Genomic DNA, 24,750 nt, shown 5'->3' with positions numbered 1-24,750 from the left:
GGTCCGGTCCCAGGTCGACGGGCACGTGCACCTTCCGCCGACCACTGGCGACAACATCGATGTACTGTGGAGACCTCACGCCCCACAGGTTGAGCAATTCAGCGGTACGTCCACCCGGCCTCCCGCATGCCCACTATACGCCCTCGCTCAAAGTCCGTCAACTGCACATAGGGTTCACGTCCACTCTGTCGCGGCATGCTACCAGTGTTAAAGACTGCGATGGAGCTCCGTATGCCACGGCAAACAGGCTGACACTGACGGCGGCGGTGCACAAATGCTGCGCAGCTAGCGCCATTCGACGGCCAACACCGCAGTTCCTGGTGTGTCCACTGTGCCGTGCGTGTGATCATTGCTTGTACAGCCCTCTCGCAGTGTCCGGAGCAAGTATGGTGGGTCTGACACACTGGTGTCAATGTGTTCCTTTTTCCATTTCCAGGAGTGTATAAGGTAAGGGGGGGGGGGGGGGGGAGAGAGAGAGAGAGAGAGAGAGAGAGAGAGAGAGAGAGAGAGAGAGAGAGAGAGAGAGAGAGAGAGAGGGGGGGGGGGGGGGAGGGGGGGGGAGTTGTCCGCACCTGTCTTTCAAGATATAATTTTATTTGCTTGGTAGACATCAAAATTGATACCTGATAGATGTGTTTCTACTAACATGAATCAGATATGTTTTCCATGAATAATGTAACAAGAAACATGTCAATGGGGCAGGATTTCTTTCATGTTTTGCACGTTCTGTGAGAAATATTTGTGTTTTGCTGTTTCTATGGTATGTTTTCCTGCTGATTGTGAGAATGCTCATGAATAGATTATCAGTTGGCATTACACAATAATATAAATTAAGTGTATTTTTGTACTATGTATCATGATGAAGATAACAATCAACATATTGTAATATATACTTATTTGATCATTCATCAGACCATCTTCAATAAAACACAAAGAAAAGAATTCTGACTACCAGAACACTATACATACATCAACAAAAATTCAATGAAAAAATGCCATGACCAAGAACAAACATGGATTAGCTGTTCAACAGCCTAATGCCTTGACTGCTTGACTACCAACAGCACTCGACACTGAATAACGGGTATCGAAGCTGCAGCATGAAAACGAGAAAATGTTAATAACTCTAATACTATCAACTTACAACCCTGTAAAAAATTTAAAAAAAAAACATTCATTTTTAAAAAGTTTGTTGACGGTCAACCAAGAGATAAATGGTCTCTTGATTTTTTAAATTTATGTCAGGGGTTTAAAACCTGTGAAGTCAAGATTGCACATGATCAAGTGTCATCTTGACTTCATGGGTTTTCAATTCAAAACATAAACAAAGATGTTTAGTATTACATTTTTTTCAAGGTATAACATTGAAAATACAATGTTCTATCATAAACATTGAACTTGATTTTTTCAAAAACTAGGGAGTATCTAGTAAAAAGTCTAAATATGTGTGTCTTTATTTCCAATACAGAACATCCTTGCATAACTTTACCAAAATCAGTGACCCAGATATCAGGCCCTTCCTTTGTCTGTTGCATTACTGGATTTGTGATTCAGAAAGGAAAATAAACCAGTGAACCATAAGTGATATCCAACATAACTCAAGGAACTGTTACAGGCCCTCTATACAAACCATTTAGGAGACAATATGTGCAGTCCTTTCAAGTATGAAGCTGTCATTTACCATCAAATGAAGTCATCCAATTATCAAAGCAAATTGCAAAACGATTTAGACATGATATCTGCATGGAGCAAAAAGTGGCAATTGACCCTTAATGATGAAAAGTGAAGCCATCCATGTGAATACTAAAAAGATTCTGTTGAATTTTGGTTACATGATAATTTACACAAATCTAAAGGCTGTCAATCAACTAAATATCTGGGAATTATGATTACAAACGACTCAAATTAGAATTATCACATGATAATGATGTGGGAAATCCGAACCAAGAATTGCATTCAACTGGCAGAAAATTTAGTAGATGCAGCATGTCTACTAAAGAGAGCGCCTACACTACACTTGTCCGTCCTCTGTTGGATTACTGCTGCGCAATATTAGGAACCTTACCACTTAGGATTGATGGAGGGCATCAAGGAAGTTCAAAGAAGAGCACCTCATTTTGTATTACCACAAAATAAGGGATAGAGGATCACAGATATGATATATGTGTTGGGGTAGCAATCATTAAAACAAAGGTGTGTTTTGTTGCAGCAAGATCTATTCATGAAATTTTGATCTACATTATTCTCCTCCAAATGTAAAAATATTTTGCTGACACACACCTACAAATGGAGATATGATCATTGCAATAAAATAAGAGAAATCAGAGCTCACACAGAAAGAATTCAGTGTTCATTTTTCCCATGCACTATCAAAGAGTAGAACAATAGAGAAAATGTGTCGAAGTGGTTTGATGAACCCTATGCCAGGCACTAAAGTGTGAATTGCAGAGACGTCATGTAGATGTAAATGTAGAGATTTGCAATCCTTGGAGCCAGTGAGGATCCCATGGCCACGCCATTCATCTGTCCATAAAACTTCCAGTTGCAGTTTGAGTATGTGGTTGTAAGTGCATGTTTAAGAAGTGGCTCGAAATTTTACGACAGCAGCATGAAAGAATCTTGCAGAAGTACTTTCATGAATAGTGATATAGCAATGGAACTCCCGAGCAGGTCATCTCTGCGTAGTCACATATCCATAAGTACTTTCATGAACTCGAGCAATTCTTAATATAATGACTACAGTGTCCCACAAAAGCTTGTAGAAGCTCTGCCAAATATTTTGCCAGTCTGCAACTGTGTGAAATAATGGTGTTGAGTGTTGGCCACAGAAGTACCTCTCCCTTGTGGATTTCCGGCAGCTGATAAAGGCATGGTATTGCTAGTGCCCTGGGACACAGCTGCTTCTTCACTGCCTCTGGAAGATCAGAGCTCTTCAACAGAGCCACCATTTCCTTTGTCATTAGTGAGGTTGTATCTTTTGAGCTTATTGTGGGCTGGGTCCTGTAGCAACAAACCCAATTTATGATGGTAGTTGTAGATGCACATCAGTGACTTTGCATTCCTTTTGTCTGTAAGAAGAACTATAGTCTCAGTATCATCTCTCAGTACTTAGGCGGCACTGAATACTGCCACAGTTATGTTCACTTTTGGAAGTCAGTACTTGTCATCGATCCAGTATGTTTCCTGCCTGATATCCTTCCCTTCTTCCTCTAGCAGGCCTAATAATGTCCCATTTTGGTATGGTCCTCAGGGTGGGTGCAAAGTTCAGCCCATTTGTGAGGGGCAAAGTTGTAGCTGAATCTAATAATTTCTCAGTCAAATTTACAATAGTCTGATGTTATTTGTCTCCTTGTTAGTCATTGAGATCCTGACTGTTTGTCAAATTTGCTGAGCTGTTTTGTGGCAGCATGTCATGACCATACCTTGTTGTCAGCATAAGAGCTGCAGTCCACCAACTTCCAAGTGTGTGCTGGCTGTGTCTTTGCCTTATGTAGATGGCATGAAACCAGGGTAAGCACATTCTTGTCCAGCCCTTTCTGTGTGAAGCAAAGTCCTCTCTCAATGTGCCTGCTCATTGTAAAATGAGGTGAGTCATGTTGGATTTCACTGGGTATTGTAGTTCCACAAACCATGGAAGGACGTCTGCATCTCAACACCACTGTAGGAAATCTAATGCGCTGTGAAGTTTCATTTTCCAGGTGAATTCCTTCTGCAATTTGTTGAAGCTCCAGAACGTCTCCTTACTGCAGAGGTGCTGTGTATGTGTGAATGTATACTCTCCTGATGTTTATTGTTGATGAAAAGCTCTTGGGTTTCCAGCTGGATGGCAGTGTTAAGATAACTATGACATTTCGCATTTCTTTTTATTTTACAAGAAATCTTCACATATGAGAATTTGATCAATGACACAAACTGGTTCTTACTATCCACCTGTCCTCAACTCATGCCAACTCTGGTCCCTTTTACTTCCTGTTCATTTTTCCAATTTTGGTCCAATGTCACCATTATCTTACACTTGTTTATTTTTTCCTTTTTTTGTTGTATTTGCACATTGGATAATTTCAGCAAAGGGGAAAATGAAGTAGATGGAAATGAGTTTGAGTTACATTGCTAGAATAATTTGACTGAGCTATGAAAGACCCAAACTGAAACAAGGCACCTGGAGTAGACTACATTCCTACAAAATTATTAGGAACACTGGTGGAACCAGCCATGACAAAATGACTCCAACTGGTATGCAAGATATACAAGAGAGGCAAATTACTCTCAGACTTTAAGAAGAATGTGAAAATTCCAATTCCAAAGGAAGTAAGTGTGACAGTTGTGAATACCACTAAAATGTCAGTTTTAAGAAATCATGGCACTGAAATACTGACAATTTATTTACAGAAGAATAAAAGACTGGTAGAAGCCGACATTGGGGAAGAACAGTGTGGACTCCAGAGAAATGTAGCAATGTGCAAGAGTATATTCTCCATATTCTTTGAAATTCTGAAGACAGCAGAAATAGAACACTAGGAGTGAAAGATTCTCTACAACTTGTCTTTCAACTTTTATAACAGATGTTTGGTTTCTGTGCATGATAGGGAAGCAGTACTGAGAAGGAAGTGAGACTGTTGTAGCCTATGATGTTATTCAATCTATAAATTGAGGAAGCATTAAAGGAAACCAAGGAGAAATCTGAAAACAGAATTGAAGTTCAGGACAGAAAACTTTAAGGTTTGCGTATTACACTGTAATTATGTCAGAGACAATGGAGGACCTTTAGGATTAATTGAAAAGAGGTTATAAGATGGATATCAACACAAGTAAAACAAGTGCAATCAAATATAGTTAAATTAAACCAGGCTATGGTTGGCAAGATGGCACCAAAAGGACAGTGCAGAGACACTTCGATCTCCGAAGGAAAAAAAAAAAAAAAGAAGAAGAAGACGAAGAAAAGATATATATTACATCAACATGTAGAAGTGTGAACCATGTCGTAAAAGGTATACTGTACAGCAAATGCAAGTCGTGGATGCATGAAAGATGTGCTAAAGTCATCTTCAAGTTCATATATAGCATTTCACCTTGGTCATGTCTTGACTACGTATGTGAGAAACCAGCAGAACTGTTAAACACAATAAATTCAAACAATGATACTGAAGCACTTACAGGGGAGATAGTTGCCTTAAAAGAAGGAAACATGAACCTTGCACGAGATAAAATCGCATGTAAGTGGGGAAAAAAAAAAAAAAGGTTCAAATGGCTCTGAGCACTATGGGACTTAACTTCTGAGGTCATCAGTCCCCTAGAACTAATTAAACCTAACTAACCTAAGGACATCACACGCATCCATGCCTGAGGCAGGATTCACACCTGCGATCGTAGCGGTCGCACGGTTCCAGACTGTAGCGCCTAGAACCGCTCGGCCACTCCGGCCTGCATGTAACTGCAGAAGAGTGTCTACGAGTGAACAAAACCATGAAAATCTATATATTTCATATTTGGAAAACAATGCAACAGAAGGTACATCCGATGCTCCTGAAAAAATGATAAATAATGCCAACTGCACAGAAACTACAAACCAATATAAATGGACTACTGTGTAGTGTAAGAAGGAAGACAGGCATCAAAAAGGAGAAAAATGGAGGCTGGAAAAATACTTCCTAATAATTGGTGATTCAATGCTCAACACTTCGTGATTCCAAACTGTGAAGTCGATGTGCACCCAAGAACCAGAATGCATCAGTTAAACAAACACTTCAAGAATACTCTGCTGGTAAAGCAAACTCAAGGAACATAATCAAAAGCATTTATCCGCATTCAAAAATTATAATGAACGGCATACTACACAGAAGACTGGTGAGTGACAAATACACAGACAGAAAAACTGCAGCATCCATGATCAGTGTAGTAGAGTAGGAGCGATGTTTGTAGACTTAAACAAGTTTATCAGCAAGAATTTTATAGCACGTGATGGGTTGCATCTTAATAGGTTAGGTACCATAACTTCCAGCAAAATGTTTATTGACTTGTGCAAAATTATACTACGCGGAGGAAACTAACAGCCAGTGATGGGGCTGGGGTGGGGTGGGATGGGGGGGACTGTAAAAATGAAGAATGATGTTCAAGGAAAGATGTGTTTAAAACTGTAAGAAAGTGTAAGTCTTCATTCTTAATGCACTGGAACATAAATGGCCTCAGTGCAATGTATCCACAAGATAAAATCACGAAAATTGACAAGCTTCAAATTAATCTTTCAGAAGGAAGAAATATCAAAGTCAATTGCCTAAATGAACACTGGCTTAAGAAACATTCAGTCACAGGTTTAAACAAATTAGAAAACTTTACAGAAGCTAACAGTTTTTGTAGGAGAAACGGAACCCATTGTGGCTCCTGTATGGTGGTTAACAACTCTTCAGAATATAAAGAAAGAGACGATTTTAATTTTCTGAATGAAGAACTTATATTTGAAAGTTGCTGTGTAGAGCTGGAACAACATAATACTATTATTACCTCAGTATACAGGATTCCACGCAGTGATGTGACTAAATTATTTTTAGAGAAATTCCAGTATCTCGTATAAAAACTCACAAAAGAAAAGAGGAAAAAAATATTAATTGCTGCTGATTTTAACATAGATTTGATGAGTGAAGCACGTTTGCCAAGTATGTTTATTGACTTTATTGAAGAACATGGCATTAGAATAAATTTCACTAATTTCACCAGAGTAATGGACAACATTTTAACAAATTATACATTTAATGACACTGCCAAATTCTCTTTAGACCTAGGTGTCTCAGATCACTCTGCTTTGCTTACTGAATTTCTAAAAGTAAATAAAGCAAATGAAAGAAAATTGAAGGAGATGTTTCATGAAAAGATAGTTCAGTGGAGAAAAAATACACTTACTCTGTTGTGGACTGAGCGAAAAATTGGTCATTACAACATGAAAGTGCATGTTCAAAAGATTTTGATAAGTTTTTGAACAGCTTCTTACAGGTTTTCAATTACATTTTTCCACCTGTAGTCTGTCACAGAAAGGCACATAATAAACTGAAGTGGACTACAACTTCCACAATACTATCTAGTAATAGAAAGAGACAGTTACATACTGAGCTGAAATTCAATAACAGAATTCAGGAGAATTCATTATGTTAAATCACGTAAAAAGTATATTCAGGAAGGCTGTAAAAGCAACAAAGAAAAGGCAAATACTAATTTTATCATCAAGCACAGAAACAAATCCAAGGCAGTATGGACTGTTGACAAATCTGAACTTGGAATCAATCCTAGCCACTAGGAAAATTCTAAAATAAATATACAAGACAAAATAATTTTAAATCCTGCTCAAACACCAGAAAAATGTAACAATTTTTTTAACAGTAAAAAAAATCTTATGTTGTTGTAGATGTAGACTCCTATCAAGATAATGTACATTTATTTGGGTCAAGTCACAGTAAGAGTCAGCATCTAATTAAATTTGACAAAGTAACAGTAAAAGATGTAGAAAAAACTATTTTAGAACTAAAAAATAAAAATTTTGTGACATGGGATGAAATACCTATCAAAATCATCAAAGCAGCTTCAAACATAATAGCACACGCACTGTCTGAAATAAGAAGGCTACTTTCCAGATGCTCTAAAATATGCAGAAGTGAAACCATTATTTAGAAAAGGTTCTACAGAAGATATGAGAAATTACTGTCCAATTTTCCTTCTTCCTGTGTTTTCTAGAATAGTTGAAATGATCACTGCAATCTAGATTCAAAATTATTGTCACAAATTTAATAAAATCTCAAAAAATAAAGTTGGCTTCCATAAAGGCAGAAGTACAATTTATGCAACTAATGCATTTATAAATAAAGTTAGTTCCATCTTAGATACATCACAAAAAGCTGCAGGAATCTTCTGTGACTTATCCAAAGTGTTTGACTGTAGGAACCACTCACTATTATTATACAAAAGGCAAAAATACAGAATTTCGGGCAGTGCCTTACAGTGGTGTAAGTCATATTTGACAAAGAGATAGCAAAGGGTAGTCATAACACCAGACAAAGGAAAATACTCTTCGAAATGGAGAACTATCTCACTGGGGTTCCACAATTCTAGGCCCAATACTTTTTCTTTTTTACATAAATGACTTACCCACAAATATAAATCATCTTTCAGTTTTATTTGCTGATGACACATCAGCACTGACATAAAATAAAAATGCAGAAGAAATTCCAGAAAGTGCCAAAAAAACTCTAGAAAATCTTGATGTGTTTCCATCTCAATGGCCTAAATCTGAATATTTCAAAAATGCAGCTTATGCAGTTTAAGAGAAAAATATAAAAAAAATAAAAAAAAAAAAAAATAAAAATGATATTTAAACTGTGCATCGAAGTCTGGAACTAAACAAAGCAGAATGTGTTACATTCTTAGGAACACAGCAGGACAGAAATATATCACGGTTGTCTCATATAGACTATTTAAAAAATAAACTGAGCAGCCTGGCATTTGCTATGTCAATCTTAGCCACTGTCACTGCCATAGATATGAAAAAGGTAGTGGATATTGTACCATAGCTATCTTGAGGCAAAAGTGAGATAAGGTATTGTCTTTTGGGGAAATGCTAGCAATTTGACAAAAATATTAATTTTACAGAAAAAAATTAAAAGGAACATGTGTACTGCAAAGCCAAAAGAATCTTATCCGCCACACATTAAGTGTTCCCTCATTGTATTTATATGAAATAATTCTTTTCAGAAATAATAATCCAAAACTGTTTGCTCCACATAACTTCTTAGAGGATGGATATCAAACTACGAACAAAGAAAGTTTCATGCTTCCTACATAGACTCAATCGTTTTGCACAGACCCCACAATATATGGAGATGAAAATATACAGTAAGTGGTGATGATCTGACCATTTGAGCACAATAAAAATTAATAGTATATATATTCAGATATTTTGTAATTCTAATAAATGTTGTAGTCCATGTACAACCTATTATAGTTATAAGCTTGAACAGTCTGCTGCACAATAAATCAATGGTTTGACATGTATCTTATGAGATGACAAAATTCTCATTCTGACAGAATCAGGTTAGGATATAATACACTAAAAGTAGTAAATGTGGATCAGGTAACTAATGGATAGGCACTAAACTGAATTGGGGTTAAAAAGAATATTTGAAGCTTAATCCAACTAAATGAAGGCATTCATTAATAAGGCATATCCTGAGGCTTCACAGATATTCCTAAGTTGCTGTTCCATAACAATTTTTGCCATCTTTTTCTCCCCTGCTGCACCCCATTATCATTAGCATCATCTAGACTTCTACATTTTTTTTTTTTTTTTTTTTTGCATGTAACTACTCAGATTTGCACATTTTTGTCTTCCGTTAGGCCTTCACTGTTGGTATATAACTGACTGTTTATTACTGTAATCCAGGTAATACTTCCTATAACTGTCTCCTCTCTTGAAGGATGATGAAGCCTTTAACTTCACACGCATCAATTTATGACTAACGTTTGATGCTTATCTCAGCTGAAACTTGTTAAAGGAATTTATTATAGCTACATACCTGACAACTGCCCAAGACCATGGCAGGCAGAGCCAGTGCTGGCTCGCAGCAGAGGGCACTCTGCCAATATAGCAGGGCCCGTCATCCCTTGTCGACATACAGAGACACTACATGTATTTGGAAGTCTTAGGGATGTGTCTTTAGGACGACAATTAAATTCAACCATGTTTCCAAATGTTTCCTGAAAATTACAGATTCATTCACTTTCATGGAAGTATAATTTTAGACTGCAAAGACGTCTGGTACTCTTAAATGTAGTATCTACTATTGGAAAATAACTACAGTGTTCCAGTTATTAAAGTCACTAATACATTTACTAGTGTCAGTCGATGACTGTGAAACATTTTACCCATAACCTCAAATGTAAAACAATTTACCTCTAACCTCTGCTCAAGATGGTCTCTGACTTGTTGCATTTTGGAAGTCAGTTCTGGAAGTAATTTGTGTGCAAGTCTAGCAGCTTCTCCTAAACCTACTGCCATTGCAACATTTTCAGTGCCTGGTCTAATGCCTTCTTCTTGTCCACCACCATAAAGTAATGGTTGTAGTGACTTCTTGTCTTTTGCCACTAACGCACCTATTCTTGGTCCATAAAACTGCAAAGATAAATAATCATCATTGCAATGGAAATATTTATGAAAGTTTAACCAAAAGCATAATGGTATCTAAGAATTACTGAGTATGCTACTACAGTAACATAAATCTAAAGCACAAGAAAAGATATACAGACAGCTTCAATCAAATGCAAAATAATTCATGTGACTTGCTTCCAAATAAATCGTTTCTACAAGATATGTCATTTATACTACAAGCAAAATTATACCACTCTGAAAGCCTGTATCACTGAATTGGTAAAACATGCTCAGAAATCTGAGAAGAATGACGACATAATAGAGAGAAGAATACTAACCTATAACATCTACAAAAACTATAGAGGAAGTACACAGAAGTTTAAGGTTAGGTTGCACCTTTCAGCCATTACTGTTTCATTTGTTAGAGAGATCATCAATGCACACTTATGCAATGTCATTTGGGGATGATTGATTCAAATACTAGTGGTGGAAGAAAGTTTCAGCATCAGTGTCAGGTCAGAAGGGGGAACATGGATGTGACATGAAGTCACTGACCCCGAAGTCCTATGTTAAACATGAAACCTCTCCAAAGTATCTCATGGAATGACAGCATGTAACACAGTTTATGACAATCCATCAGTCAGATGGAAACATTAAAATTCAAATCACTGGTGGTGCTAATGCAGACAGAATAGGCCATTGTTGGCACCCCTTCTCTCTCTATGCAGTCATCACAGTCACTCTTGACACACACTTGCACATCAGACACAGTAAACACAAAAGCTGGATAAAGCGGATTTCATTGAAACATTTGTATCACATATTAATCACACAGAAAGTAACATAATACTTGTACACTGAAGAAGTTGTGAAGCAAGAGAGAGAGAGAGAGAGAGAGAAAGCCACAAGAGGAGGAATTGAACTACAGGAGGAACTAATTCTAATTCTATGGTTTACACATGACTTCCATTCTGGCCAAAAATAAGCTTTTAAGAACTGTTGAACAGAATGAAGAGTCTAGTTCACAAAAAAATACTAGTTATGGGTAAGTAAAGCTCAATCAACATGTACAAAGAATAGTAGAAAGGAGAATAATTATTAACTCAACACAAAACTGGTGTAGATATTGTAGTAAGACATTTCTTTCTAAGCAGCAAGATTACACAAAATAGCTGAAAGAAGTGTAGCAGAAATACATTGGCCCAGATAAAGAAAAGGTTCTTCAGCAAAAGAGCTCTGCAATAATGAAAGACAGACACAATAGTTGAAAAAGTTGCCAGAAATGTACCTGTAGACAAAGCACTCTGCTGCTGCAGAAAAATGTTAAAAAACAAATTGACACGTGACATAACAAAATGAGTAGCTACTAGAAGGAATAGACAAGGAAGTGACGGTAGGTAAAAATTTTATCGTAAGGTGAGCAGGTTAGTAGGTTAGTAGAATAAGCATCAAGCCATTCAAGAATAGTACTGGATAGTTCTCCCTAACTTGTGCTAATGCTTTCATCTCTATATTACTACCAAACCAAACACCTAAATAACATTCTACTTATTGTACACTTTGGGTGCTTCGCCAGGCTGCTTAGTACAATGTGTGTACCATACAGTAACTTGAAGTTCAAATATGAAAGCTATACGGCACGCAGGCATAAAATTATATCTCTTATAAACTGAACAATGAAGGCATGGATGAAAGTGATGCAGTCAGGTTCCAGATCATAAATAAAGTGGAACTTTGATTTTACATTCTCCGATTTCGCATTTTTATGATTCTACACCATAAATTTGTAGCCCTTGTGAAATTTTACATTTCTTCCTAGTAAGGCCATTGTGGAGAGGGGAGATGTGAGAGAAGAAATGCTGATGTAATCCATGATCGATGTGCCAACACAATTTGCAACATTCAGCTCCATCGTGCAATTACAATACAACTACTGCTATGTTGCTGCGGCAATGGAAAAATAAAATAGTTGACGTGACGCGTTCTGGACCATGCCAATACGTGACAAAGGGGTCCAGCCATCACCTTATCTTGTGCCACTTATAACACAGTCTCATCTTTTTGCATGTATTTTGAGTGTCTTGTATTCAGCAACAATATCAATCCTCAATGTTTTAAATTCAAACCCTGAGTCTTGAAGAATATGCTCAGTCATAATCGAGGCAACGTCACCCACTGCCGGCTAGTGAACCCTTATTGGCTAGTGACTTGTTAAGCCACCCAGTAGCCAAAACAGCCACCACACCACACCAACACATGTAAAATGAGGTCGTCCACTACATGTGTGGAGAGGGGGAGTGCCCTTCAATGATAGGCATACAGGTACAGCTGAAAGCATTTACTGAAGTGTTGAAAATATACTTTTCATGCATATGATGTGCTATGATCAGAGATGTCACAGGGTAAGAGAACAATGGTTTTGTGATAGCACATTTTAGACTTTCGTGTTCAAATCAGATACAAAACAGTTGCAATAAGTAAATGCACTATTCACGTGTATACTTTGTGTCACACACACCACACACTGTAGATCGTAAAGATGGGCAGGGGTGATACAGGGCATGAAGTGAAACTGTAGCATCTGAGCTTTCTTTCAAATTCACTGAACTGACACCTAATAAGCTTTTAATGCCAACTGAGGAAGCAAACTCACTTTTCGATGTGTCTGTTTCTCTCATCACACCTAAAATAATGCTTTAACGGTGATGAACATATGAAGTGCAGTTTGTGGGAAAAGCAGTAAACAACAACAGCAATGGTGACAAAATTTGTCATTAAGCAGACGTTCGCATTTATGGTTATGGTTTAACCATTTTGCTGCTGTGAGGTCTTTTGTTTAATTCAACATGTTCATCAGTTTCTGCTTTTTTCTGGGTGAGCACAAAGGATGAGCTCTCAAAAATGAATGTTTGGAATGTATAATTTGTGATCATAGCATGTCGGAAAATAGCTCGATTATCTTGTGCGCTGATACCAATTAAATTTTTTTTAATGAGTTTTTACTTGCTATTACACATCCGTGAATTTTTAATAACTGATGAAATTCATTACCATAAATTAATGTATAAACATTGTGTTGTACATTTAATTTCCTTCACTAAGACAGATTTTACACAAAGTATTGGAGAAAATTGTGGTTTTTAATCATATATGCCAATTACGTGTGTTTTTGCTTTTATTCTGGGGAGTTAACATTTTCTTCGATTCTGCATTTTCCTCAATATTGCATTTTGTAAGTCTGGACTACATGAAAACATAAAATAGGGGTTCCACTGTATTTTAATTTTGGTGCCAAATGTTATCCCTGGTGATAAAAGTAGAAAGAAAATACTGCATCCAGGCTCCAATCACCACATGCTGCTTTGGTTTGTTGTTCAGACACAGTAGTACACGGTGTATCGGTTTAAACCAAGAATGAACTGGATAAGTTAAGTACAGCCTTGGAAAGCAGTCCGAGAAAACTGTTGCACCATTTAACACTTCAGACTGATGTATTGGTAGCACCTATTCAGAGGGCTGCACACAAACTCTAATTGAAACCTTACAAAGCATGACCAATTCGGGTACTGCTCCTAAACATCATTACTGAAACTGGCTATTTCAAGTCTGCACAAAACAGAGAGGTTGATCCTGAAACTATCTATTTTTATTAGGTCATTTTCTTGCCTGTCTGTGTGTCTCTTGGGTACAAATTTTGAAATTTATTTTAAACTAGCTTCTGTATGAGCTAGATACTCGAAATTTTCAACACAGCTCAGAAATGTCTTACAATATTAACCTGCTTTTTTGTCTGTCTACTACATCTAGATCCCAGAGGGGAGGGAGGTGGAGGTGAAAACGGCTGTTAATGCCTGAAATCTCAGCTGCCCGGAGTACTGGCATATTCTTAGGCTAAAATCAGAATGCATTACAGACAGCATGATTGGGGTTCTAAGATGGCTGTTACATGGCACTGCTACAACTGTGAGCACTAGTGTGGCTTATAAGGTGCTGGCATCTTGGCTCTGCAGGGTAAGAGCCACTTGCTGGCTAATTCGTGACTGTGACCCAACTGCAAAGTTAGCAATGCCGCAGCCCTGCTCTGCCTTCAATTGTGTATTTCTCCTAGCTGCAAACAGATTCATAACCCCTTGTGGATACTTCTGAAAATCTGTGATTGAGAATTTTTAATAGGTATGAAAGTACTTGTAAGACCTATAACAAAAACATGCAGTACAAGCAATGCATGCAGATCAAACACGAGGGGGCGGCGGCAGGGTGGCAAAATCCCTGGGGGTCAAGCCCCATCGAGAGGCTTATGTCTCAATCGTTCACTACTCTATGGTGCTCACATGGCAATTATCAGACTGCTACTGTATAATAAATTTTGTATCATATAATGAATAAAACAACATTACCCCAACAACAGCATGACCAGTCTAGCTCTTCTTTCCACTTAATTTCTTCACTTTTATTACTCTTGCAGATCAACAGCAAACAATTCTTTTTTTGTTCAATCTCAAATGCACAATACTGTATATTCTTTAAACGCTTCATGCTTAAACAACCTTCAAAAGGAACTGAACACACACTTTCTTTAAATGTTGTTGAAAATCTTATCAAAACATTTCCCCAATAAATGTACATGGAGACAGCTGTGTAACAATGTTATTATTTGGTAGGCTTGTTGACAACATTCGTAAATAAGTTGGTTCTGTTCCCATCACATGGTCATTTCACAAGAAATATACAGCAAATATTTTACTCTCAACACTAAACACAAAATATAATATACCTATTTGTACATAGTTGTCCTGGAAGAACCCTAAAAGTGAAGAAATGAAATGATATGAAAAATGTACATTGGCCATGCTGATGCTCTGAAGCAAAGAGGTAATGTTCTTTTGTTCATCTGTACAATAGCTACTTTACATGGGAACTCCCAAGTTACTTGATGTGACATTATTTCTTGGCCAAAGGAGCTTTGCCTTCAGACATAGATCTCAGAATATTACAGGTCCAAATAATGGATATTTCCTCGGAATATTGCAGTTCTTGAGTCGCTATAATCCAATTCTTGCAACACAATTTAGTAAGGTCAGAGACAGACAAGATGCAGCAAAGGGTTTACAAGAACATTAACAGTCAAGTTAAGCCAGTGCAATTAATATCAATCCTGCATACTAAGATGAAGGGATCATTTTATGATGAAACCAGGAATGAAGTGACAGATTTGAATTCAGACGAGAAAGTGTGACAGTGTTTTTGTTGTGCCTATCTGCTACTCTTCATCTCTGCTATATGGTGAGTAGCAACTATCCTTTTCATAATATTGTTTTATACACACACACACACACACACACACACACACACACACACACACACACACACACACAGCAACAACTGTGAAACAATATTATTTGGTAGGCTTGTTAACAACATTCATAAATAAGATGCTTCTGTCCCCATCACATGGTGATTTTACATACCATAGAAAGAGTCATTACTGACAATCTAATGTCACTACATGAAACAGTGAAGATTTTAGATGACAAATTTGGGTTTTAAGGAAATATTCCAAGATGACAGATGATCAAGTTGCTAAGGAATGCAAGTTATTTGTCAATGAATACTGTATTGATGTCACAACAGACTTCCCCAAAAAAATGAAATTTTAAAATTTTATTTTGTGGGTGTCCATAGCTTCAATACGTTTTGAGAAAGAAAACATTTTCCTAGTAGACTGTATTACATAATGTAATTAGATATATGAAAACAATCCACACTTCAAACTTACAATACCATTAGAACTCTTGAATAAGATGCATGAACTTAAAATTTAAATTTCATTTCTGAATGTATATGTAGCTATGTACATCTTTTACACTCTTCCAGAGAATGTAACTGTAGCAGCAAAGTGATTCAGTTCTCTAGCTTGTGTTAAAAATTGCCCCCAAACAACAATGCATCAAAAACATCTCACAGATTTGGGGACCTTGGCAACTGGATATAACTGGGTGAGGCAATTAGACTTTCATGCTGTGATTCAAACATTTGCTGAATGAAAGCCTCGCAAACAGTCACTGACAGTGTTATACGTAAGAAGGTTATAATATGCTACTCCTTGCACAATTCATTGCAGTTGACATGTGAGTGTGCTGATGTCTGTTTACTGAAATATGTGGGCAAGCGAGAGAGAAGCAGGGACAGAACACTATCACAGTGTTAGTGGCACCAGACATTTCTTCACTGTACAAACCAGTAAAACACTCACCCCCTTGTTCTAAAGAGGAGTTAAAGTATTTTAAATCAATTTAAAAAAAATTAAATTAAAAGGGTCATATGCATAGTTTACAACAATTCATTAGTAAGTGGCATCTGAAGTTGAATTTGTAAGTTCATCAGTCATATTGGTTTCCTCTTTTGGTGTATGGGCCTCAGTCCTGGTGTCATCCAGTTCCCTAAATGTGGTGGTCTTGGGTTCCTGATAACCGGCTTCACCACTACTTTTCAAACCAATATTTATCACTATTCTTTCAATCTCCTATTCCATGAAAGCATCATGGTGCTGGCAAACTTTCTTGATACATTGAGCCTTTGCACATTTACTGATGATTCATCAGATTGGTGTATTAGTTCTTTCAAAGCCACAGTTGGAAGGTGTATAGTAATAATTGTTTCTAGTTTTATGAAATAACAGAGGGCATGAAATTCCACATTCAGAGTCTGTTAATTCTCATCGTGTGGACATAACCACATTGGAAACCTCTTCACACGAATAACCTGAATACAAGAGACAGCTCTGCCAACGCACTGCCCTTTTGTACCTTGTGTATGTGATAACACCTTCACCTGCAGATGTGCGTATCACTATCCCATGATCTTTGTCACCTCGGTGTATATAATTAGTGTTTAAGAAGAAATTATATTTATTTTGTATTTCATCCCAATATGTATTTTTTGTGTATCTCCAATATTTGCCAAATTATGTGTAAATCACGTCAAACCTTCTTTAAAATAACAATAAAATTAAACTGCTATATTTGAGGGTGGTGCCGTTATCACACGTTCCACCCTGGGTCCAGTCCTGGCTCTCAGCAGCCTTGATTGCATATGCCCTATGTTTGTTTGAACCCTTACAGATACTTTCATAGCTGTTAAAAAAGAAACATTCACATATTTTCAGTACTATCCATAAAGGACTAGGAGAATTTATTTTATACTTTTTAGTCTCATTTAAATCTTGTTATAGTAAAAATTTATTGCTATTTAAATAATCATTCTGCTGTAGCATGGTTGCATTAAGTGGGGTACATAAATTCATAGCATAACCGATGTTGACATTTTGAAAATTGTTGGTTACATCGAAGAATCTCTGCACAACGTGAAAACGGAGAGTGTTGTTCGCAGATAGCATAACATTTATTATTGAACAATTCTCACCTTACTAAACTATAACTTCTGGTAAGTATGTGTACAATACACCGCAAACATTTTTTGAGAACTAACAACTAACAAAAAGAGCAACTACTGTCTCATGCAGAACAATGCAAGGTCACATACCATCAACAGTCTATAGCAGGCACTATTACAAGGTGTTTTTTGATGACAGGACAGTTCCAGTTGCCAATTACAGTACTGGCATCAAGCAACAGCACCTGAATTGGTCAGCCGATGCACCACTGCTACTTTGTAAAGTCTCTGTATGAGCTGGAGCATAGCTCTCTGGGCAGGTGCTACTGACCATCAGTCTGACACACTGAATAGTGCAACAATTTTCTCTAAGTTCTTTCTAAGGTCATATTGAACTCACCTAGTTTATTCATGGCTAAATACAATACATAGAAACAGATTAGAACAACAAGAAAGAAAGAGTGTTACCTACAGGCATACTGGTTCCCACGCAGAGCCAGGGAAAGCAATTAATGATACAAGAAATGCCCTGTATTTTCTTTCTTTCTTTCTCTCCAAGTACACTTATTAGCTAGAACATTATGACCACCTACATAGTAGCCAATATGTCCACCTTTGTGGACACATCCAAGATGTGTGTGATCGGGTTCTGATCTGGCTAGTTGCGGTGCCACCACATCATCAAGTGGAACTCACCACTGTGTTTCTTGGATTGCACCATCACACTCCTGGTCTTGTAACATCATGCATTGTCTTGGTGAAAAATGCCACTGCCTTAGGGATACAGGATTGTCGTGAAGGGGTGTACATAGTCTGCAACCAGTGTACAACACTCCTTGGTCATCGTGTTGCCTTGCACAAGCTCCACTGGACCGAAGGATGCCCATGTGAATGTTCTCCAGAGCGTAATCGAGTTGCTGCCAGCTTGTCTCCGACCTGCAGCACAGGCACCAAGGAGCTGTTCCCCTGGAAGACAATAGATTTGCACCCTCCCATCAGCATGATGAACAAGGTATCAGGATTCATAAGACCATGCAACACTCTGGCACTGTGCCAATATCTGTTGCCAAAAGTATTGTGCCGATTTCAGTCATAGTTGTCAATGTTGTGGTGTTAACATTGTCACATGTATGGGTGAGCGGCTGAGAAGGCCCATCATTAGAAGAGTTCAGTGTGCTGTGTGTACACATACATTTGTACTCTGCCCAGCAGCTGAGAAGGCCCATCATTAGAAGAGTTCAGTGTGCTGTGTGTACGCATACATTTGTACTCTGCCCAGAATGAAAGTCTGATGTTAGTTCTGCCACAGTTTGCCACATGTCCTATTTTACCAGTCTGCTCAGCCTATGATATCTGACATCTGTAATGAGAGGTGGCCACCCAACACATCATCTGGACGTGTTTCATCTTGGTTTTTACACATGATGAAGACACTCACTACACCACTCTCTGATCACCTGACAAGCCGTGCAGCTTCCGAAATGCTTGTGGCCAACCTCTGGGCCATCACCATGTGCCCTTGGTCAAACTCAGATAAATTTAAATTTATCCATGTTATATGGATGCTGCTTGAGGTCTGCGACTGTATTATAAGATTATGTGGAATAACTGTATACTGCTGCAGTCACTTCTTACATATATTTTACTAGCCCAATGCATTTAGCAGCATTCTGCCACCATCAGGTGCATTATACAGTTACTTATACATCAGCTGATAGGTTACGTACATTAGCTGTGTGTGCCAGTGGGGTAAAGAATTGAAAAATAAGCCTGTATGGAAGGATAAATCTGTTACAGTGTGCACATTATGTGAATAACATGATTAGGTAATATATATTAATACGTTTACTTACATGATGGCAATTTCATTCTCTGGCACACAGAGCACAGTAACAAGTAAATCACAACTTAGCATTTTCACAAATGTCTTTTTACAACTTTCCAAAGAGTTTTACAATCTAAGATAAACTACTTCCAATTTCAAAGACAGTAATATATACCTGTAGTGAAAATGAAAAATTTTATCTAGATGTATTGGGAATATGGAGAATGTTACATGGATACTTAATGAAAACTATTCTGTGAATGAAATAAACATTTAATGTTGAAGAAGTTTTTGAAGAAGTTAACATTATTTCTTCCAAGCTTATTCCATTTAATAATACATATCCAGATGCTGTGCCATGAATGAAGATTTCCAGTTCTTCATATAAGCCATTTGGTGTCCCTTATCATTTTTATGTAATATATGAAGATCACTTGCAGTATCATGGAATGGGGGCCTGTATCTTTTATGCGTGTGGCTATTGCTAATCTATTGTAATTGTTAGTGTAGTAAGCATTTATGTGTTCATTATATCTCATTTGGTAGTCTCTCCCAGTTTGACCTATTTTACATTTAATAATAAAATCTACATGCAACACAGAGGCGTTACAATGGGCTCAAGCATAGCTGGTACAATTCCAACATACCGGGTGGTCAAAAACTCATTATAAATTTGAAAACTTAATAAACCATGGAATAATGTAGATAGAGGGGTAAAAATTGACACACATGCTTGGAATGACATGGGGTTTTATTAGGAGGAAAAACAAACAAAGTTCACAAAATGTCAAACAGATGGTGCTGGACAGTAAAACCTCAGCGACTGTGTATGACATCATGTATAAAAGGGCCTGTAATGAGAGAGAGAATCAGATGCGCCAGCAGTTGTAGCATGTTGACATTACCTGAAAAGGCACTTTTAGTGAAGCTGTATTATCAGAATGGGGAATATGCTAGTTCAGCATTACGATCCTACTGCCATTCAAACAGGTAAAGGTAAAGGTCTGTTCACAAATGCAGCTTTGGCGAGAATGATTTCGAAGTTCGAAGCCACAGGTTATTTAGACGATAGACCCCCTAGTGGCCAACCGAGCATGAGGCGTAATGTTGCTGACACAGTTCAGGAAGAAATGGAGACTGTAGCGGGTTTGTCTATGCACAGGGAAGTCAGCACTCGTGCAGTCTCACGTCGCACAGGCATTCCATACACTACTGTCTGGTTGGCACTTACACGTACCCTCCGATGCTAACCGTACAAAATCCGTCGGCACCATGGACTGTTACCTGACAATTTAGTGAAGTGGAGGGCATTTGCGATGTGGCCATTTCAAAAGATAGCGGAAAATGATGGTTGGTTGAGTAATGTGTCGTGGACCAACGAAGCTTATTTCACACTCCGAGGGTCTGTCAATGCCCACAACTACAGAATTTGGGCTACCGAAAATCCTAGAACTGTCGTGGAAACTCCATTGCACGACGAGAAAGTCAAGGTATGGGTTGGATTTACGTCATCTACCGTTATTGCGCCTTTTTTATTCAAGGAAATGAATGATTCTGGTTTCGTAGCTGCTACCGTGATGGGTGAGAGGTACGCCAATATGTTACAGAATTGCAACATCCCCAGCCTGGCTGATAAACACCTGCTGGAACGTACGATGTTTATGTAGGATGGCGCTCCACCCCATATTGCTAGACGAGTGAAAGATCTCTTGCGCGCATCGTTTGGTGATGATCGAGTGCTCAGCAGTCACTTTTGTCATGCTTGGCATCCCAGGTCCCCAGAACTCAGTCTGTGCGATTATTGGCTTTGGGGTTATCTGAAGTGGCAAGTGTATCCGACATCTCTACAGATGCCCAAACACATCATCCGACGCCAGTGCCTCACCATAACTCCGGACATGCTGTTCACAACATTATTCCGCAACTGCAGCTATTGTTGTGGAATGATGGTGGACATATTGAGCATTTCTTGTAAAGATCATCATCTTTGTTTCGTCTTACTTTGTTATGCTAATTACTGTTATTCTGATCAGATGAAGTGCCATCTGTCGGATATTTTTTGAACATTTGTATTTTTTTGGTTCTGATAAAACCCCATGTCACTCCAAGCATGTGTGTCAATTTGTATCTCTCCATCTACATTATTCCGTGATTTATTCAGTTTTCAAATTTATACTGAATTTTTGATCACCCGGTATATATTAACCACCTTGAGCACAAAACTCTTGGTAAGAAATCAAGCTCAATGGATAAAATCATTTACTATAAACATTATGTTGATGATACATTACGCCTAGTGGATGGTGATGAAAATGATATTAACAACATACTCGACACTCTCAATAAACAATATAGTAATATAAAATATACAGCGGAATATGAAAGCAACAGTAGCATCAATTTCCTTTATCTAAACATCACTAAAGGAACAACTCACACGCCTTCAAAGTTTACAAGGAGGCAACAGATACCACAATACACAGTTCATCCTGTCATCCCAAAACACACAAAGTTGCTGCATACAGAGCTCTAGTTAACAGAGCCAACAATATACCAATGGATAAATATGCACATTGTGATGAGCTCATCATAATAAAACAAATTGCTTCAGCAGATGTCTATGACGAAGTATTAACTGATAACCTTACGCAAAAACGGAAAAGCAACGATAAATAACCTTCTATACATGAAATGAAAAAGACACCCACGACTTGCATACCTTTCACAGGCAAACTCTCCTACAAAACAGCAAACATTCGCAAATCACATGAGATTAACATTTCCTTTACAACACACAACAAACTGCAACGCACACTGAAACACAATATACACACACAGACTGATAAACATTCACAATCAGGCATCTATAAAATAGTATGTACCACCTGCAGATCCCTTTATATACGCCAAACTGAAAGAGACTTCCAAACATGATATAATGAACTCATAAATGCTTACTACACTAACAATTACAATAGATCAGCAACAGCCACACACATAAAAGACAGAGGCCAAACCTTTCATGATGTTGTGAAATCGTCTTCATGTTGTTGTTGTTGTTGTTGTTGTTGTTGTGGTCTTCAGTCCTGAGACTGGTTTGATTCAGCTCTCCATACTACTCTATCCTGTGCAAGCTTCTTCATCTACCAGTACCTACTGGAACCTACATCCTTCTGAATCTGCTTAGTGTATTCATCTCTTGGTTTCCCTCTACGATTCTTACCCCCCACGCTGCCCTCCAGTGCTAAATTTATGATCCTTTGATGCCTCAGAACATGTCCTACCAACCTGTCCCTTCTTCTTGTCAAGTTGTACCACAAACTCCTCTTCTCTGCAATTCTATTCAATACCTCTTCATTAGTTATGTCATCTACCCATCTAATCTTCAGCATTCTTCTGTAGCACCACATTTCGAAAGCTTCTATTCTATTCTTGTCCAAACTATTTATCGCCCATGTTTCACTTCCATACATGGCTACACTCCATACAAATACTTTCAGAAATGACTTCCTGACACTTAAATCTATACTCGATGTTAACAAATTTCTCTTCTTCAGAAACGCTTTTCTTGCCATTGCCAGTCTACATTTTGTATCATCTCTACTTTGACCACCATCAGTTATTTTGCTCCCCAAATAGCAAAAATCCTTTGCTACTTTAAGTGTCTCATTTCCTAATCTAGTTCCCTCAGCATCACCCAACTTAATTTGACTGCATTCCATTATCCTCATTTTGCGTTTGTTGATGTTCATCTTATATCCCCCTTTCAAGATACTGTCCATTCCATTCAACTGATCTTCCAAATCCTTTGCTGTCTCTGACAAAATTACAATGTCATCGCCGAACCTCAAAGTTTTTCTTTGTTCTCCATGGATTTTAATACCTACTCTGAATTTTTCTTTTGTTTCCTTTAGTGTTTGCTCAATATACAGATTGAATAACATTGGGGAGAGGCTACAACCCTGTCTCACTCCCTTCCCAACCGCTGCTTCCCTTTCATGTCCCTTGACTCTTATAACTGCCATCTGGTTTCTGTATAAATTGTAAATAGCCTTTCGCTCCCTGTATTTCACCCTTGCCACCTTTAGAATTTGAAAAGAGAGTATTCCAGTCAATATTGTCAAAAGCTTAATATAAGTCTACAAATGCTAGATACGTAGGTTTGCCTTTCCTTAATCTTTCTTCTAAGATAAGTCGCAAGGTCAGTATTGCCTCCCGAGTTCCAACATTTCTACGGAATCCAAACTTATCTTCCTCGAGGTCGGCTTTAACCAGTTTTTCCATTTGTCTGTAAAGAATTCGCATTAGTATTTTGCAGCTGTGACTTATTAAACTGACAGTTAGGTAATTTTTACATCTGTCAACACCTGCTTTCTTTGAGATTGGAATTATTATATTCTTCTTGAGATCTGAGGGTATTTCGCCTGTCTCATACATCTTGATCACCAGATGGTAGAGTTTTGTCAGGACTGGCTCTCTCAAGGCAGTCAGCAGTTCTAATGGACGCTGTCTACTCCCGGGGGCCTTGTTTCGACTTGGGTCTTTAAGTGCTCTGTCAAACTCTTCACGCAGTATCATATCTCCCATTTCATCTTCATCTACATCATCTTCCACTTCCATAATATTGTCCTCCAGGACATCACCCTTGTATAGGCCCTCTATATACTCCTTCCACCTTTCTGCTTTCCCTTCTTTGCTTAGAACTGGGTTTCCATCTGAGCTCATGTTATTCATACAAATGGTTCTCTTTTCTTCAAATGTCTATTTAATTTCCCTGTAGGCAGTATCTATCTTACCCCTAGTGAGATAAGCCTCTACACCCTTACATTTGTCCTTTAGCCATCCCTTAGCCATTTTGCACTTCCTGTCGATCTCAGTTTTGAGATGTTTGTATTCCTTTTTGACTGCTTCATTTACTGCATTTTCATATTTTCTCCTTTCATCAATTAAATTTAATATTTCTTGCGTTACCCAAGAATTTCTACTACCTCTTGTCTTTTTACCTACTTGATCCTCTGCTGCCTTCACTACTTCATCTCTCAAAGCTACCCATTCTTCTTCTACTGTATTTCTTTCCCTCCTTCCTGCCATTTGTTCCCTTACGCTCTCCCTGAAACTCTGTACAACCTCTGGTTTAGTCAGTTTATCCAGGTCCCATCTCCTTAAATTCCCAACTTTCTGTAGTTTCTTTAGTTTTAATCTACAGTTCATAACCAACAGATTGTTGTCAGAGTTCACATCTGCCCCTGGAAATGTCTTACAGTTTAAAACCTGGTTCCTAAACCTCTGTCTTACCATTATATAATCTATCTGATACCTTCTAGTATCTCCAGGATTCTTCCAGGTATACAATCTTCTTTAATGATTCTTGAACCAAGTGTTAGCTATGACTAAGTTATGCTCTGTG

General features: G+C 37.9%; 1 protein-coding gene across 1 annotated transcript in view; it reads right to left on the bottom strand.

The window, feature by feature from the left end:
• The window catches only part of LOC126354688 (selenocysteine lyase-like), a 150,537-nt gene that overhangs the window by 12,687 nt on the left and 113,100 nt on the right, over positions 1–24,750 (bottom strand). Inside the window, exons 6-7 of the mRNA XM_050004496.1 lie at positions 9,932–10,150; positions 9,555–9,735 (exon numbers count right to left, since the gene is read on the bottom strand). Coding sequence (XP_049860453.1) covers positions 9,555–9,735; positions 9,932–10,150 — 400 coding nt within the window. The remainder of the gene's footprint in view (positions 1–9,554; positions 9,736–9,931; positions 10,151–24,750) is intronic.

This window comes from Schistocerca gregaria, chromosome 3, assembly GCF_023897955.1.
Source record: "Schistocerca gregaria isolate iqSchGreg1 chromosome 3, iqSchGreg1.2, whole genome shotgun sequence".
Lineage (NCBI taxonomy): Eukaryota > Metazoa > Arthropoda > Insecta > Orthoptera > Acrididae > Schistocerca > Schistocerca gregaria.
Note: the sequence above shows the minus strand (reverse complement) of the source record. Positions and strands in the feature narration are given on the sequence as shown.